This window comes from the organism of the source record quoted next (genome assembly GCF_019968985.1).
Source record: "MAG: Porospora cf. gigantea B chromosome Unknown PgB_NODE_493_length_16584_cov_111.742, whole genome shotgun sequence".
NCBI classification, from domain to species: Eukaryota; Apicomplexa; class Conoidasida; order Eugregarinorida; family Porosporidae; genus Porospora; species Porospora cf. gigantea B.
Window position 1 is genome coordinate 1 of NW_027179058.1, and position 16584 is coordinate 16584.

General features: G+C 53.6%; 8 protein-coding genes across 13 annotated transcripts; 5 read left to right on the forward strand and 3 right to left on the reverse strand.

The window, feature by feature from the left end:
* Positions 1–47: 47 nt before the first annotated feature.
* On the forward strand, positions 48–2130 carry KVP17_001518 (uncharacterized protein; the record flags this gene model as incomplete). 2 transcript variants are annotated; one of them, XM_068516976.1, is made up of 1 exon in its annotated part: positions 48–2130. In XM_068516976.1, a coding segment is annotated over one exon (2083 nt), but the record flags the coding sequence as incomplete, so codon positions are not given. The 2 variants fall into 2 exon arrangements, with proteins under 2 accessions (XP_068373707.1, XP_068373706.1); XM_068516975.1 differs by having other exon boundaries at positions 155–2130.
* Positions 2131–2185: 55 nt separating this feature from the next.
* On the forward strand, positions 2186–3243 carry KVP17_005273 (uncharacterized protein; the record flags this gene model as incomplete). The annotated part of the gene is made up of 3 exons (XM_068515078.1): positions 2186–2266; positions 2294–2474; positions 2501–3243. The coding sequence occupies 3 exons, from the start codon at positions 2186–2188 to the stop codon at positions 3241–3243; spliced, it is 1005 nt and encodes a 334-aa protein (XP_068373710.1).
* On the reverse strand, positions 3234–4517 carry KVP17_001516 (uncharacterized protein; the record flags this gene model as incomplete). Of its 2 annotated transcripts, XM_068516972.1 has the most annotated exons (2): positions 3263–3310; positions 3342–4358. In XM_068516972.1, the coding sequence occupies 2 exons, from the start codon at positions 4356–4358 to the stop codon at positions 3263–3265; spliced, it is 1065 nt and encodes a 354-aa protein (XP_068373703.1). The 2 variants fall into 2 exon arrangements, with proteins under 2 accessions (XP_068373704.1, XP_068373703.1); XM_068516973.1 differs by having other exon boundaries at positions 3234–4517.
* Positions 4518–4522: 5 nt separating this feature from the next.
* Positions 4523–5608, reverse strand: KVP17_001519 (uncharacterized protein; the record flags this gene model as incomplete). Its single annotated transcript, XM_068516977.1, has 1 exon — positions 4523–5608. One exon carries the CDS (start codon positions 5606–5608, stop codon positions 4523–4525), a length of 1086 nt encoding a protein of 361 aa, XP_068373708.1.
* An 89-nt stretch (positions 5609–5697) lies between these two features.
* On the forward strand, positions 5698–8278 carry KVP17_001515 (uncharacterized protein; the record flags this gene model as incomplete). Of its 2 annotated transcripts, XM_068516971.1 has the most annotated exons (2): positions 5698–7926; positions 7955–8278. In XM_068516971.1, the coding sequence occupies 2 exons, from the start codon at positions 5698–5700 to the stop codon at positions 8276–8278; spliced, it is 2553 nt and encodes an 850-aa protein (XP_068373702.1). The 2 variants fall into 2 exon arrangements, with proteins under 2 accessions (XP_068373702.1, XP_068373701.1); XM_068516970.1 differs by lacking the exon at positions 7955–8278 and having other exon boundaries at positions 5698–7941.
* Positions 8279–8318: 40 nt separating this feature from the next.
* Positions 8319–8903, forward strand: KVP17_001520 (uncharacterized protein; the record flags this gene model as incomplete). The annotated part of the gene is made up of 1 exon (XM_068516978.1): positions 8319–8903. The coding sequence occupies one exon, from the start codon at positions 8319–8321 to the stop codon at positions 8901–8903; it is 585 nt and encodes a 194-aa protein (XP_068373709.1).
* A 101-nt stretch (positions 8904–9004) lies between these two features.
* KVP17_001514 (uncharacterized protein) lies at positions 9005–14921 on the reverse strand (the record flags this gene model as incomplete). Of its 3 annotated transcripts, XM_068516968.1 has the most annotated exons (4): positions 9005–10421; positions 10450–10720; positions 10750–14758; positions 14787–14921. In XM_068516968.1, the coding sequence occupies 4 exons, from the start codon at positions 14919–14921 to the stop codon at positions 9005–9007; spliced, it is 5832 nt and encodes a 1943-aa protein (XP_068373699.1). The 3 variants fall into 3 exon arrangements, with proteins under 3 accessions (XP_068373699.1, XP_068373698.1, XP_068373700.1); XM_068516969.1 differs by lacking the exons at positions 9005–10421; positions 14787–14921 and having other exon boundaries at positions 10446–10699; positions 10750–14764; XM_068516967.1 differs by lacking the exons at positions 10450–10720; positions 10750–14758; positions 14787–14921 and having other exon boundaries at positions 9005–10432.
* A 363-nt stretch (positions 14922–15284) lies between these two features.
* KVP17_001517 (uncharacterized protein) lies at positions 15285–16328 on the forward strand (the record flags this gene model as incomplete). Its single annotated transcript, XM_068516974.1, has 1 exon — positions 15285–16328. The coding sequence occupies one exon, from the start codon at positions 15285–15287 to the stop codon at positions 16326–16328; it is 1044 nt and encodes a 347-aa protein (XP_068373705.1).
* Positions 16329–16584: the final 256 nt, after the last annotated feature.

Here is a 16584-nt window from a genome sequence, read left to right on the forward strand (position 1 = left end):
AGGTGAATCCCCAGTGGATGGTAGCCGCCAAGGTGCACTCTTCTCAGCGGAGAAATCTGTTTGCTGAGCTCTTGGTACAGGCGACTTTCTGCGATACCGAGGCATTGGTTGGCATCGTACGGAGTGAGCGGCGCCAAGGGGGAAACACATACAGCAACGCCCGAGCATGTGGTCACCTACTGTGTGGACCCCACCACATTGTTTTGTGACACAGATACCAACCCTACAGGATGTCTGAGAGAAGACGAGTCTTCAGGCCTTGTGTCCTGCCTTGCCCACTTGGACACTTGCCAGAAACTTAGCGACAAGGGGGTCAACACATTTGGGCTGCCTTTGACAAAGTGGACTGTGGAACGGCTAGAGCGACAAGGCATGTCTCGGGCTAATGACGTTCTGGTGGATGTCAACGGGGTTCGCAGTTTTGTACACTCGCTCTTCCCCTCGCTGTCGTTAATGGACATCGCAGAGAGACTCGAAGCTACCAACTCCAGAATGATTACGCTGAAGCAGACGTTGGACCTCCGAGCTGGAACGTGCTCCTGCGCTCAACTCCCTTGCTGCAATGACTTTGACCACAAATGTCTGGGAATGCCGCTCTGCTCACAGGTGCCGCGCTGCGGTTGTGCTCAGCCTGGCAGCAGCAGCATTCTGGGGCCAGAGGTATGCGCCTGCGGTCAGCCTGGTTGCACTTGCGGTCTCCTTGAAACGTGCACCCCCAACACTTGCGATGACTCCTGTAACTGCCATCCTGATCACTGCGAGTGTCCCCGGAACATTTGCTCATGTCAGGGAGAGGAGTGCACCTGCTGGTCCCATGGAAGGTGCACGTGTGAAGGTGACCGATGCCTCTGTAAGAAATTTAACAGCCGAGACTTAACTGTAATCGATCCCGACACCGGCTTGACCTTCAGAGACCCTATACCCAAATGCCAGGCAGCTCTGAAAAACGTGTACAAGGTCGGTGAGGGCCTGTGTCACAGCCTGTGTCTACACGCGCCAGCTCTCTGTCCGGATGCGTTCACTGGATGTGCAATGGCAAAATGTCTTGGCGAGAAGGCAGCTGGCATTTGTGAAGCCAAGTGCGCGGAGGTGGATATTGGAGGGGAGACTACAGCTCCTGCCGGTGAATCTACTACTGCTGCCGCAACTACTACTGCTGCCGCAACTACTACTGCTGCCGCAACTACTACTGCTGCCGCAACTACTACCGCTGCCGCAACTACTGCTGCTGCCGCAACTTCTACTGCTGCTCCCGCAACTACTGCTGCTGCCGCAACAACTGCTGCTGCCGCAACAACTGCTGCTCCCGCAACTACTGCTGCCGCGACGACCCCTGAAGTGACAACACCCGCTGCCCTGAGGAGGGTACAAGGATGCGGTGGAGACTCTGGTGGCTGTGGAGGAGCCCCCGCACCTGACAACGGCGGAGGAGACTCTGGTGACTGTGGAGGAGTTCCCGCACCTGACAACGGTGGGGGGGATGACAACGGAGGATGTGGAGGCGGAGGAGGAGGAGGTGCTGAACCGCCATTTGACCTTCCTGTTTGTGATGGCGATTGTTGCGGACCGACCGAGGCAGCCAAAACAACTGCGGCTTCCAGCGAAGAGAGCTCTGAAGCGTCTACCGCTGAAGAGTCTACCACTGAAGAGTCTACCGCTGAAGAGTCCACAACCGAAGAGTCCTCCACTGAAGCGTCAACCACTGAAGCGTCAACCACTGAAGAGTCCACCACTGAAGAGTCCACCACTGAAGAGTCCACCACTGAAGAGTCCACCACATTGAAGGCCAGTGGCAGCTCACAAATGAGCAGCAGTGGTGAAGAGAGCACTAGTGAAGAGAGCACTGGTGAAGAGAGCACTGGTGAAGAGAGCAGTGGCGAACAGAGCAGTGGTGAAGAGAGCAGTGGCGAAGAGAGCAGTGGTGAAGAGAGCACTACCGCCGAGACCACCGGTGAGATCTCAGGTTTCCGAGAGAGGATCCATGCCAAGAAGCCGGCAGCTGCGAAGCCTGCAACCAAGAAGCCTGCAACCAAGAAGCCTGCAACCAAGAAGAGTGCAACCAAGAAGCCCGCAACCAAGAAGCAGACTAATTCTGCAACCAAGAAGGTTGAGAAGCCCCGTGCTCCGTGATTGCTCTCCACAGAACGAAGCGCCAGGCGTTACAGCCAGTAAATCGTTCATTCCAATGGGGTTGCGTGACGCCGTGAAGAACGTTCTGAATCTTGGAAGCAACACAGAGGATGGACCCGCCACAGTGGTTAAAGATGTGAGATACGTTGAGGGGTGATAACAGCTCGGAAAGCGGCTTGAGGACAGTTCGCTGTACTTTAATAAGGAGCTGGGGCGTTGGGTGGAACGGGGGATGGAGGAAGATGCCAAGGCTGAAATGGCCAAAGCACAAGCACCACCACCGCCACCTTCAGCAAACCCTGCTTCCATCGGCCCCACTACGAGATACGCCGAGGCCGGCAGTCGTGAGTGACAGGCGTCCTCCAGACAGAATTGTTCCGAACGTCAGCGCCCGCAGCTCCACGCAACACATCCTTCCCGGCGATTGGGCCTTCCTTTCCATTAGCGCACGTGGCACCTGCAGGCCCTACCATCGCTTCCGTGGATGTCAGACACTCCCAGCCTCCCAGGCAGTTACCGCTTTCATTGGAACCCACAGAGTCGGCGCGCTTGCCTGAGCCTGAGGCCCCGTCACAGATGTCGGAGCGTCCACATCAAGGATACATAGAAGAGCCCTCGTATTTTCAGCCATCCATCGAAGCGTCCCTGGCGCACGTGACTGGCCAACCTGCAGAGTCTGAGTTCTACGCAAGGCCTGAGTCCGTAGTCAGCCGACCAAGTGGATGGTACGCGGGTGACCAGGAGAGAATTTCGCAGGATATAGAGGTGTACAGACGGAAGAGTGATTATGACGAGGACTTCGACTCCATCGGCGATGACAGCCTCGACGGAGAATTCGTTTCGGACGACACGGAGGAGCTTTTGAGAGACGTGGAAGGGAGTGACGACTCTCTACCAGCTGTGTGTCCCCTGATTAGCCCCCGGCTTAAATATTGCAGTGAGGTCTACGCCGACCTGGTCGGAGGAAAGGAGAACACTCAGGTTCTGGCCCTTGAGGAGCGATGCAGGCTAATGACCGATGCGTACGATGAGATTAAGAAGGTTCTCACGTTTGTTCTACGACAGCAGAACCTGGATTTGGTTCAGGTGCTTCGAGACATCGATCAGCGCTGAGCCTTCTTCAGCTGCCGTTTTAGGCGCTGGGCTTCGTGCACATGTTTCTTTCTCGCTCGTTTCTCGTCTGGAGACTCTTGCTTCGGTCGGGAGCTGACTGTGGTCGACACTGGTGGCTCCTCCGTCTGTGTGGGTGCCTCAGATTCATTTGTCTCTCCTGCCTTCACCAAATAATCCTGAATGTAGTCTAGGGGAATCTTGTGCTTTCCGTACAAAAGTATCGGTCTTTTCTCCTGGGTAACGATCCGGATCTTTCCAGGATGGTTGTACACGTTCGAGCGTAATGATTGCACAGTCTCCACGTCCCACTGTTCCTCTTCACTGTCATCCTCGTATCCTGTGTGCAGAATTGGGTTGTCGTCGGTTTGGCGCTGGATTCGAGACATGATGTCGGCGATTTCTTCGTTGGTTGGGGCTGCGTGGGGGGCGCGATGCACCTGCTTGTCGTACAACTCGAACCCCTCTGGGATTTCCATGTCGTCATCGTCTTCAAAAAGATCCCTGAACTCCTCCTCGAAAGCAGCGGAGTCAAAATCAGATTCGTTATCATCCATCTCCTCTATTTCGAAATCGGAACCGAGCATCTCAGCCTTGGGCACTCCTCCCGCGCTGAACGCTGCAGCACCTACTGCTTCACGCAGCTCACGAAGTCTCGCTGCCACTTCAGCTGGCAGCTCAAAACCTGTCGGCTGGTATTTGCCCCACAAAACTTCGCTCATTTGTACGGGTTGCACGAATCCATCCTCATCGGTTTGCGCGACAGCAACGAAGTCGTCGGGGAAGTCCTCGTCGGCCTCGTCGCCAGATAGAGCCGCCACAGCCGCTACACCGTCGTCATCCAATTCCAAATCGGCGCCTTCGCGTATAGCTTGAGCTTTTTTTAGCTGCTCTGTGGACGCCATTGACATCGAACCCTTGTTAATACTCACTAAGTGCTGACTGTAGTCGTAGCCGTCGTCTGGAAAGTACTCTAAGTCGTCCTGATGCCTGCGGGCAGCCACGGCTCCCGGTTCTGAGGGGGGTGTAGTGCTGACATTTAGATGCTGTCGAATCTCCTGCACTGTTACATCGCTCTCATTCGTTATCAGGAGGTGCTCAATTTCGTCGTCCGACATTTCACTGCGGAATCCGAAATCCTCCAGAGGGAAAGGAGCCTCGAGAAGATCTGGGCAGTCTCGACCATCTACAATGCGAACAAATCTGTTGGGCTCCCCTTGACGGGTGGCTCCTTCCACCTTGTATGTGACCCCTTTTGGCTTTTGTCGACGGCTCATCGAAATTACACATTTGATGTCATCAAACTGCTTGGCATGTCCTTATAGGGAATCAGCTTAAAGGGCATCTCGGTTTTCGTGTAGTGTTGAGGAAACGGACCATCGCCAATGTTGTTGTGCTTCGTTATGAATCGGTGGGACCTCATCTGAGTCAGCGTTGGTCTCTCACGAGGGTCCTTCTTGAGAATCCTAGTGATGAAGTCTCGGAGGTCACTCGAGACTTTAAGTGGGAACTCCTTGTCAACTGGATTCTTCTGGATGTTTAATTTATGTTGCTCTCGAGTGCCGCCTTCAGCAGTCACGAAGGGCGGATGTCCGCACGCAAGCTCGAAGCAGAGAATACCGAGGCACCATACGTCAACCTCAGGACCGTACCACTCATCGTTGATGATCTCCGGAGAAAGGTAGTCGAACGTACCGCAGTAGGTACGTCGCCGAGCTCGTCGTAGTTTTTCAGGGGGACAATTGGCTTCGAGTGCCTCCTGCAGCCCAGTGCAGTGGGCCGCCCAGCCGAAATCGGCAAGCTTCAGGTTGCCCTCCGAGTCGATTAGGATGTTTTCCGGCTTCAGGTCCCTGTGGAGGACATTATTGATGTGGCAGCACTCGATAGCATTGATCATCTGCAACATGAACGAGCTCACTTGCTCTTCTGGCAGTGGCTGTCCGACCCAATCCATCAGCTCCCCCCGGGTACAAGGTTCCATGATGAGAACGATGAAGTCCCTGGTAAAAAACCATCCATAGAACTGCAAAATGTTAGGGTGAAGCAGATTGCTGTGGATGTCGATCTCTCGGTGGAGGAGGTTGTGGTTGAAATTGCCGAGGAGATAGGCTTTGTCTATCGATTTCAGCGCCACAGGAACTCCTGTCCTCTTCTCCCTGGCCAGAAAAACGGTGCCAAATTGACCCGTACCCAGCAAAGCTCCTAACTCGAAATCATCCAGACTCCACGAATCCCACAGAAAGCATTCAAAGTCATCAGGAAGCGGCGCTTGATTCTCGGAGTCCCTACACCTTTTGGCATTGTCAAGAAGCTGCACATTCCACTGTTCCAGTGACCATGTTGACGTATTTGGGTCCGTGACACTCATTTGAAATGGCTAATAAGCCACACAGCACAGCACTCTCATGGACCAGATCTCAGCATGAATAAGAATCAACCAAAAATCAACAATTCCGAATGGACATCGGTGGAGCCATCCTCTCCGAGGCTGGCCGGGTAACAGAGGCCCACGCTTACAGACTCAATCGCTCAGGACAGAAAGAAATATTCTGTTTGTGGCAGGGGGGGCTGGACTCAGTAGCTACATGGGAGCCTGAAACCTTCGTCTCTACGCAGTTCCCGGAGTTGAATCTTAATGGTTTGGAAATGAGACGTACTGACAGTGACGACTCAGTCGATGAAGACTTTGAGGAGAGTGATATCTTTACAGTCGAAAGGATTTTGAAATACAGGAAGGTTGGGGATGAAGAGTTCGTCCTCATCAAGTGGAAGCACTACAGTATGCATGAGTCCACATGGGAACCTATCAGGAATCTGGTCAGCGAGGACGCGTTGGCAAATCAGTTGGAAACATGCAAGTCCCAATGGGAACAGGCACAACGGAAGGCTGCTCAGTCACCGAGAGTGACTCAACTTTCTTCGCCTCGAATTAAAAGGAGGAAACGAGGGCCAGAAACCACCCAATTGCCCGTTCGTCAACCGGTCACCCCGCATGCCTTCGCTCAGTCCTTCAAGGAGAAGCAGGCGCGAAAACGAGTCATCTCAGAAATCCCAATCCCAGAAGCCTCAATCCCTTTTCGAAAGAAATCAACCGCTGTGCCAGGCAAACCACAGGCAGCTCCTTTATCTCCAACCCAAGCAGATGACCCCAGTCCCCCGATTCCGGCCACGTCGGCGTTGTCGCCAGATCCGGAACCTATTGCCCCTTCGGAAAGTCTGGGAGACTTTGACACGGCAGCTGCGGCCGTCTTTGAACTACTGGCAAGTCTCAAAACTCCTGACAAGAAGGCACCTCCTTTGCGAAAGGCGTCACTCATGTCCAAGGAGCTGACCAGTCAGCTGGAGCAGCTTCGGCAGCTGTCGAGGGTAGCAGAATGCGAACCTGCCCCTGTGATCCGATTCGTTTCATCTGAATCCTTCGATGACGTGTACTTCAGCCAACTGGACAAGGACCACAAGCATCGTCCACCTCTACCGAAGACGTCTACTGTTTCACCTGTCCGACCTCCATTGCAGAACCGCAGCCTACGATATCCTGAAAGTGCGAGGGTGCTTGCCCATGACATGGGACGCGCGGTTATACCTGCAGTTCCTCCTAGACCGGCGCCACGACTGAACCCCAGACCACAAGGACGACCTGACACGCCTGTGACCGTGCAAGAAAGATTTCAACTCGTCAACGCGGGAGGGTTGCAGCTGAAGGAGTCCGCCCTACGAATGAACTACAGACTCCAGTCGGTCTACCTGTCTAGAAGACGGTTTTCCGTTTCGTCCGTTGACCCAAGTAAGTTACGCTGTTTTTGTGACAGAATACCTCGGAAGACCCATGGGGACTTGCTACTTAGTCACTTTCGGAAAGTAGCAGGAGACGAGATGGTTAACTCGGTGACCTGTTCTCTATGTTTACGACGAGATCACGTCCCCTGTGCTCTGCAGTTCACTCTGGGGTTTGGAGCTTCCGGGGAGACGACCTTACCTGCTTCCGAAGAGCTCCAGGAAATCAGTAGGAGCTACTTGTGCCCCTACTGCTGCATTCTGTTGAATGATCCGTGGAAAGTCGTGGATCAGGTTCTGGATTTTACATTTCTTGGTCCAATTCGGCCGTCGACCAACGGCGAGACCGAGTCGACATCATCGCAATGCGTGTACCTGTCGGTGCCTTACGAGCCCGCCCTCAAGGATGGTCAACATGCCTTGCAGCTACGAGGCATGAAGTACCGATTGGAAGATGGCGAGGTCTTTAACCGCGCCCCTTACTCGTGCTTTCCCCACGAAGTCACTGCGAAAATGCAACGAGGTAAAGGCGCCCAATGTTCTAGGTTGGCAGTGCCCATCCCAGAAGCCAAAGTTGACCCTCCACCAAGATTGAAGAAGCGTAAAGACATACCAATAGATCTTCCGGTTCACAACTTTACGCAACCAGGAAACCTCTACCTTGACTGCCGAATGCAGCGTGAGAACCGGTCCGCCACCTATCTAGTCAGTCTGGTTCTGGCTAGAGAAGTGGACGCCAACACACTCCTGACGGATCTCGTACAGAGTAGTCGCATCACCAAGGAACTAGGGATGCGCTTCGCAGCTACGCGCATCCAGGCAGATCTCGCTGAAGCTGACGATGAATGTCAAGTCGTGACCGCTGTTCACGACGTATCGTTGAAGTGTATCGCGACTCACTCTCGCATTGGCGTAAGCGTCCGTTAGCGTCATCACCCAGATACCTGCACGCTCGTTACGATGTTTGCACGTGCAGTGCTTCGATTTGGATTTCTTTTTGGCGACTCAACGAACGGTTACTTCTCACGTCAATCGTTGGAAGTGCATCGTTTGTGACAAGTCATGCTTACCTCACGAAATCATCGTTGACGGCTTCATGCAGCACATCCTCTCACAGTCCACCGAAGACGTATCTAGAGTGTACCTTGATGTGACTGAAGGGCCGGAGGCAGTGACATGGCGAGTGACGCAGAGGGACGACGACCAAGACGACACCGAGTCGGACGACGCTGCGCCTCCAGTCGACGTCGTTGAGCTTGATTAGTGTGGGGTTTGTGAAAAATTAAACCTAATTCAAGAAGTCTATGGCTTACTCATCGGCGTGGCTTATTGCTGCGCTCCTGTGCATTACTGCAGCGGCGTGGTGTCACAAGTTCCATACGCACGGGCGAAAAAAGCCTGTATGCCAGTCAGGTGAGCGGTTCGCAGCACACCGTGAGTGCTCTCCCTTCGCTCGCATCACACTCCACAACTGCAGGAGGGAACTGCCTGTAAACGACGTTCTCACTGACTACTCCAGTCTCGCGGCTCTCTTCCTTCAGTGGGCCAAAACTTGTGGCACATGTTCCATATGTCTTGGGCCTCTGGGGGCCGCCGACCGCAAGTATCAACATGACACAGACGTAGCTATCACCCAGCATGACGCGACGACAGTACTGGAGCTGAGGGGCTCCTTGTGGGATGAGTCTACGTTGGATGTATCCGTCCTGCCTTGCGGACACCTATTCTGTGAGTCGTGTTGCAACAAGTACTTCCGAGCTTATTTCGACCCGCCAATCAATAGGTCATTGAGGGAAATCATTGCTCTCAGACCCAAGACCCGAGTTAGGTGTCCTCTATGTCGGAAGAAAATCAAGGTTCACAATGTTAGCTCGTTGAGCAATTTTTAGGTGTCGGAAGAAAATCATGGTTCACAATGTTAGCTCGTTGAGCAATCTTTAGGTTTCAGAAATTCATAAAGATTGGCATACATCAGCTCGTTCAGAAACTTTCAGGATTCACTATGGGAACTCGACGAGCTGTCCCATTCCGACTTCAGGTCTTTCGAATCTGACTTCAAGCTTTTCTGGCTTAAGAATGAGTCACCCAAGCTTTTCGGCTCCGAGTTCGACATCAGGTCCTTCGAATCTGACTTCAAGCTTTTCTGGCTTAAGAATGAGTCATCCATGTCAATTCCTTCTTCATTGGCGTTCAGCTTCAGGAAAATCGTTTCCAACGAGACGTCGGAGATGCTGATGTGCTCCACAAGGTAGTAGTCCTTCAGTGATTCGGCGTTCGTGATAACCTCAGCAGCCTTCATTGAGTCTTTGGGGACATCTGCCCTGATGGTGCTCCCAAAGGTTTCTGTGGCGTGCATGTCTGGCAGCAGCTTCTTCATGGTGGTCGTCACCTCGGTGAGGTTCTCCGACGGCGCGACAGTCACCTCGACCACCCAGACCCGTCCATAGCGCGACTTCAAGGCTGTGGGCGATCCAAGTCGGACCAGCTCGCCTGCCTTCATGATACCGACCTTATGAGAGAGAGCCTCGCATTCCTCTAGTGAGTGGGTAGTCAGCATAATTGCCCGGGTGCGAGTGCATTGCTCGATGACGTTCCAGAGAGCCCTACGGGACGCTGGGTCAACTCCAGAAGAGGGCTCGTCCAGGAAAACTACGCTGGGATCGCCGATGAAGGCGGTTCCCAGCGAAAGCTTGCGTTTAGTGCCGCCTGAAAAGGCTCCTACCATTGTGTCGGCGTATTCTGAGATGGTCAATGCAGCCAAGGCCTCTCTAGCAAAGTCCTCTAGTTTGTCCAGTGGAATGCCCGCCACCTGGCCCGTCAGCATCAGGTGCTCCCGGCCAGTCAACCGCTCAATGAGTGTGTCGAATTGCGGACACAGTCCGTAGTCCCGCCACGTGATGTCGCTGAGCTTCTTACCAGCCACCACAGCCGTGCCACGAGATGGTCGTAATCCACCAGTGAGCATCTGGATGCTGGTGGATTTGCCGGCACCGTTCAGTCCTAGAAAGCCTAGACACTCGCCAACATCAGCGCTGATCCACAGGTCCTTCACAGCCACGACCTGCGATCGGGTGCATTTTTTGCGGGTTGTGAACTCCTTGCGAAGCCCCTGCACGGCGAGGGTTCGTTGGTGTGACGCAGTGGGGTGGGAGCCCGCAGAGCACTCCTCCTCTGCCCATCGCGACTCGTTGAACTCGGTGCCGAAGCCGTATGCGCGGATTATAGAGCGTCGCTCCGCAGCAACAAAGGGGTCTTCGTCGGGTGCTTCGCAGGCCTTGCTGTGTCGGGGACTTTTTTGCTGCATGGACAAGTCAATGAGAAACAGAATGGGAGTATAAAGCAATGCATCCAAGAATAGGAATGTGATAGGAGCTATCAGCTCCCCCCAAGTCCAAGTCAGATCCGTACTGCGTGGCATACCCCACAGAAACTCACACGCCAAACTGACTCACTGTCGACAGTACAATCGACAGGCACGATGGAGGTATTAGATAGAAGAAGTACTTCAAAATATTCCAATCTCGTTCAAGAAGGAAGATGCTGAAGAAGCTCGGAAGCATGGCAAAGATAAAGCAGCACATGTAGACGACGAAGAATCCAGCCAACGGCTTATTGAAAAGAAGGGAGAATATGAAAGACAGAGGTCCCATAGCGCACGGGAACACCAGGATCGACACCGCAGTGGCTGCAAAACATTCACCATTGCCTGCGTAACGGAAGACCCAACAACCCTACGCAGCAAGGCCATCCCGAACATCCAGACAGTGAACAGCACGAAAACCACAGACAGAAGGTAGGAGGTGTAGTCCACCATGAACTCCGCCAGCCAGAAGATACTTGGGCTCGCGCCAGCCATTGCCAGCATCCGACGCTGTCCGTTGACCCGCTCCGATCCAAGAAGGTAGGACCAGTACGCAGGAGCGATGCTTACGGCGATGACGGTGTAGACAGATGCGTTGGTGTCCATGATCGTGTCTATGATACGCTCGAAAAGTGCAGTGGTTCTCATAGTTTGAGCGATGCGGATGTCCTTTCGAATGTTTAGGTGGCACATTTCCCAGGAGCTCAAAGCGTGAGCGAAAGCTCGGCCGTACTGGTTGTCGTTGTACCAGAGACCATCCTTGGTGAATGCAAACGCGGGCATGATCTCGCCGCGTTGGAACTTGAACTCACTCAGAAGGTAGTCGTCCATCTGAACCATGGACGTAACGCCACTGTCAATGAAAGTGTAGCCAGGAGGGGGATTCGAAAGGCACGGGAAATCCGAGGACACCGGGATTGTCACCATCGGCTTCAGAGGGTACGGAGTGTTCAAATTGAGGTGTCCGCCAGAAACGAGTTGAGGGCCCAAGCCTAGATCGATGACCTTCAAGGCGGCACCCACGACCACGACCAATAAACAGGGGAGCAGTACCTGCATAATCACGCTGCTGAGTGACCGGCTGTAGAGCTTGTACCGGCGCCAATACAGACCAGTGAACATCTGCTGCATACGCCGAGAATGGGGAGTCAGCTTCGCAATCTCGGCATACTTCGTGAAGACGTCTTCCTCAAGTGTGTTCGGCCTGGGGGTAGGGTCGGCGTCGGCGTTGAGGTCGTCAGGGTGCGCAGCCACCCGCAAGAACACAGCCTCTAAGGACGGCCCGCTGAGGGAAAAGCTACTGACACCTTCGACGGAACCGTCCTCCAGCGCGCCAATAACAGCTGACAAGTCGTCCGAGGTTTTCAATGAAAAAGTGGCTTCCTTGGCATTTTGCCTGGTGCGCCTAATCTCTGAGGACGCCGCCTCAAGCCCACGGGTTGCACGAGTCAGCGTGGAGGAGCTGCTGTCAGTCAAAGTCACGCTGATGTTGTAGGCGACATGTAGAAGTCTTTTCAGGAAGACCGGCGAGCCTTCGCAGCGAATGAGACCGCTATGCATGATACCTACCTTGTCAGCCAGTTGGTCCGCCTCATCCATGAAGTGGGTGGTCAGCAGCACCGCTCGTCCGGAGTCTCGTACCCGTTCTACGGCCTTCCAAAATCCTCGCCGTGTGTGCGGATCCATCCCTGTGGTGGGCTCATCGAGCAGAATGACTCTGCTGTTACCCATTAGCGCCATACCGACGGAAACACGACGCTGCTGGCCGCCACTGAGGGCTGATGTTCTCGAGTCCACCTTGGAAGTGAGACCCAGTGTGTCCAACGCCTCGTCGATTTGCTGACGTCGAGTCCGCTTGTCCACGCCCTTGAGCAGGCCTATCATGTTGAAGTGCTCCTTCACCGTCATGAAGGGGAAGAGAACGCCGTGCTGAGGGCAGTAACCCAGGCTGCCTCTAGCACGACTTCTATCTGTGACCATGCTGTGTCCATCAATACTGATTTCGCCAGCAGACAGCCCCAACTCCCCAATAATCATACGGATGGTTGTCGTCTTTCCAGCTCCATTGTGGCCCAGCAGTACGAATATTTCATTCTGCTTCAGCGTCAAACTGACACCTCGGACGACTTCCTTCGCTCCGCCCTTCCTGGGGAATGACTTCCGGACGTTTTGAAGTCTCGCGAACACCTCATTCATCGAGGTGTCCGGCTGGAAGTACGCTGGAGTGACTGTCTCCGTCGGTGACGAGTCAACCTCGCCTTCTGCGGGAGGGCTGAACCACATCGTCACCGGGAAATGCCAGGGTCGCCGAGTAGTGTCGTCTTTGGGAAAGACCAGAGCAACATAGGACCCGAGAAGGAACCAGACCACGGCTCCGACCACTGACATACACCAGACGTAAATTAGTGCGACGCCTTCGAACTCATTGGCGACATCGCGGATGCTAATACCATGAGGGGAGCCAACAGTCCACATTTGGAAGGCCAGGTAAAGGCTGTTTGCTCGAAGTATTGCGTTCTGCGGAAGAATGCAGATGAAGATGTCGAGGGAGCGTGAATTTACTTGGTCCACAAACAGCTGAATTGAACCGCCGAATAAGATGGTGAAGATGGAAGTGTAGGCTGCCAAGCTGGGCTGACGAAAGAAGGAGCAGACAAAAATCGTCCAGGAAGTTAGCTGCAGCACAGCCAACCAGAGGCCAAAGCAGACGACGAAGAAGTCAGGGGACTGATACGGATAAAAAGTGGCACCAGTCATGGCGAGGCAGAGGAAGACGTAGTAGATGCCGAAAAAGGCGTAAACCGAAGCGAAGTACTGAGCACGAGAAGCCCCAAAAACCGACAGAAACGAGAAGATTTTGAGTTCCTTGTCCAGCATCACTGTACGAGCGATTCGATCCACAACAACGCACAGTCCCGCCAGAAAGAAGAAGTTCCCGGAAGGATTAGAGCTGAAAAACTCGCCAAAGAGCGAGTAGTAGCCCTCCCGGTTGGGAAACGCATGTTCAGTAAACCCCTGTACCTCGGGTATGATCGAAGGGAGGAACTTGCTAATGGTCGCTCGATCCCACAGAGTCACCAAGCGCAAGAGGAGTTGGTCCTCGGCATATTGCTTCGCCACACCAGCACCAGAGAACGTGAGCCCACCTACAGCGGCGGGGCCAAGGGCAGAGTCAGCGGGAATGTCTTTGAAGTTGGATGAGTCGAACATCAGATTTACTAAGTTCTGCCACCTATGGTTCCGGCCGCAGGCGGTCTCCGTTTCGGTGTGGTCCGTGATTTCTGTCCACATATCCACCACAGGATCTGTTCGGAACAGTTTGAAGTACTGATTTACACCTAGTCGCAGGGAAGTGTCCTTGGCCTCAGAGAAGTGGCTACGGTTAGCTTGCACAACGATGATGCAGATGGTCTCAAGTTGTTTCATTTTCTCTCCAAGCATTAGCCCCTCGATGAAGCGATCCTGATTCAGCCTCTTGCTCATTTGGCGGTTCCGCAAGATGAAGACCCAGGCCTCCTTCTTGTGCATTGCCTGACCTGGTGATAGCACCTTCCCAGCTTCCAACCACCTAGCGTACGCCAGCAGCAATCGGTGTACCGCCTGGTGGCTTACAGGGTTTTCAGATTGACCGAATGGATCGAGGTTGTTGGGGAAGGACGTAAAGGAGTAAAACGGGATGAAAAACCCGCTTCGAATCTGGTCGCTGCCGGAGAGTTGGGTGCTTCCGAAAGGGCCGAATACCTCAACATCCATAGGTGCATCACCCGATCCGAAATCGTTGAAGTATAAATGAAACGAGTAGGATGCCTTGGCATCGAAATGAATATACGAGGCCGCCGTCGGTCGTGGGACAGGGCCGTACACCTCGTCGCTCAAGACAGGGTCGGTACCGAAGACGGCTTCTGACACCTGATTCATAAACTGCGCAAAGGGGTGGTCTAGATGCGGTATCACCTTCCCAGATTTATCCTTGATCACGAATAACGGGGTGTTCACGTCAATCACTCCGTGGTAGGGGGGGACAAAGGGAAAGGCTAATAATACCGCCAACGCAGACAGGGGGTTAGATCGCTGCAAAGTAGGAGATGACAGCACGCCTGAGCACAGCAGTTCACCCATTGTCAGATTCGCATCTGACATGAGCTTCTCCGCGTAAGGACCCACCCGCGACGCAACCGAACCGCTGGTGCTTGGGAAATCCGGTTGTAGGGAAGCGCCGTACATGCCAGCAGGACATCCATCATAGGCAGGATCCGAGAATCTGTAGGATTCTACGACGGCGGTCTGAAAGGGGCTGCCAGACATCGTAGCCAGACCGAACAGAACGATCAGCACCACTGGCAGCAGCAGCTCGAAGATCATAGCCACTGGCGACCTTAGTTTCTGCATGCTCTCCCCTGGCCTCACTCACCTGCAGAAGAAACCGATAGGAAAGTGCCCTCAAGCTGTTCCAAAAAACTTTCCCTCCTTTAGACTTGGAGGTGTCCTGGACGACTGACGTGAGCGAGCTGCTCGTGTGCGTGCCTGGCTCCGAGGGTGTCGGCATTCTAGGGTTTTTTGGAGGTTTTATTGGTAGCAAGTCCAGACGGCGAAGTTGAGCCTGCCCGGATAGCGATTTCGATTTTACGATTGTTTGAGAGGCGATTTTGTGAGAGTTTTTACAACTGTCTATTAGTAGTTGGGTGCGGCCGCACCCAGATCGCTGTATCCCCCTTGTGTTAGCATGCGTAGTGTGTACAATGCATGCTACAATCATCAATGCGACGAACCATGCTCAGCTCAATGTGGTCCAGGAGGAAAAAAAATGCCAGATGATTCAGGTGGTTCTTTTAAATTGCGACTCCGACTGCAAATCGTCGTAACTAGCCCCACTTGCCGACACAACCACAAATTTATTTTGAAACTAATAATGGCTACGCGCGTGCAACGAAGGCTTATGGCCTATGTATCCGAGGAGCCCAAATCATCACCCAGCAGACGACGTATGAATGTTCGAGAGATTCATCGACGCGAGCAGGTGCATCTGTGGAGCGTTTGGAGAGTTCCTCCTCTGCTGTGGATGGTGATGGCTGCTATGATGGTTGGCGGGATTGTGTTCCACAGTTGGAATTTGGAGGCAAAGGAGTTCCAAGCGTTGCTCGATGTAGTGGAAACACGGGTGAATTCCGTAAAGTCGGAGTTGGAGTCCGAAGTGGCCCAGTTGAAGATGGAAGTTGCTACAGAGGATCCGCTGTTGCTGGTTGAGCAGGTGAAGCAAACCCTGGCAGTAGATCGTAGAGAGGTTGAAGAGATAATCCAACTCAAAGCTGAGATGGACCTCCTCAAAAGGGAACAGGAGGCCTCCACCATGAAGCTCCGCCGAGAATTGGAACATCTACAGGACTCTAAAACTTTGGAGGCGCCAGCAGTGGCGGAGGTAGCAGAGTGGAACTGGGCCAACGCTGCCCTCGGATCTCGGATTGTGCACGGCGCTACAACGCCTACGGTAGGCTTCGGCTCCGTGTTTGAGAACGCCAAACGGAAGATCGCTGCCTGGTTTCCTCACAGGTATTCTGCCCACAAAACCGTCAGAAGGGAGCCTGAAATCATACTGGACCAGGCGTCACCGCTTGTGCCAGGACGCTGCTACGCATTTGCCGGTAAAGAGGGCCAGGTGACGATCCAACTACCTCTCACGACGAATGTCACCTCTGTAGGCTTAGTTCGTCTCCCTGGAAGCATCGGCGACGGCTCACCGAGAGTGATGTCTGTCTCTATCGACGGCACCACCGTCGTAGACCGAGAGGTCGTTGACTGGAGCTTCACAGAGACCCTGTGGACGCTTGCTGAGGTTCGTGGACGCTTGGTATCGTTCCACTTCCACGAGAATTACGGTGCCGAATTCACGTGCATCTACCGAGCAATCATTCAGGGATCGTCAATAGATCACATGTTACCCCACGATTATGACTGACATGCTATATACTAATGAATTACGAAATTACATATGGTATTAGCGCGTGGAACAGCTCTAGCTGTCCTTATCTTCGGTGCCAATGCTGCCCCTTTTGTTTACTACCGCGCGGAACAGAGGTGTTTGGACACGTCTATATCTGACATTGCATCATGTCCGACTCCATGGAGCTGCTACATCAATGTGAATGGTGAGCAACAATGGGCCGCCCCGAAGGCAAGCCTCGATGAGTGCTGTGGAAGCACCTGGGGTGTCG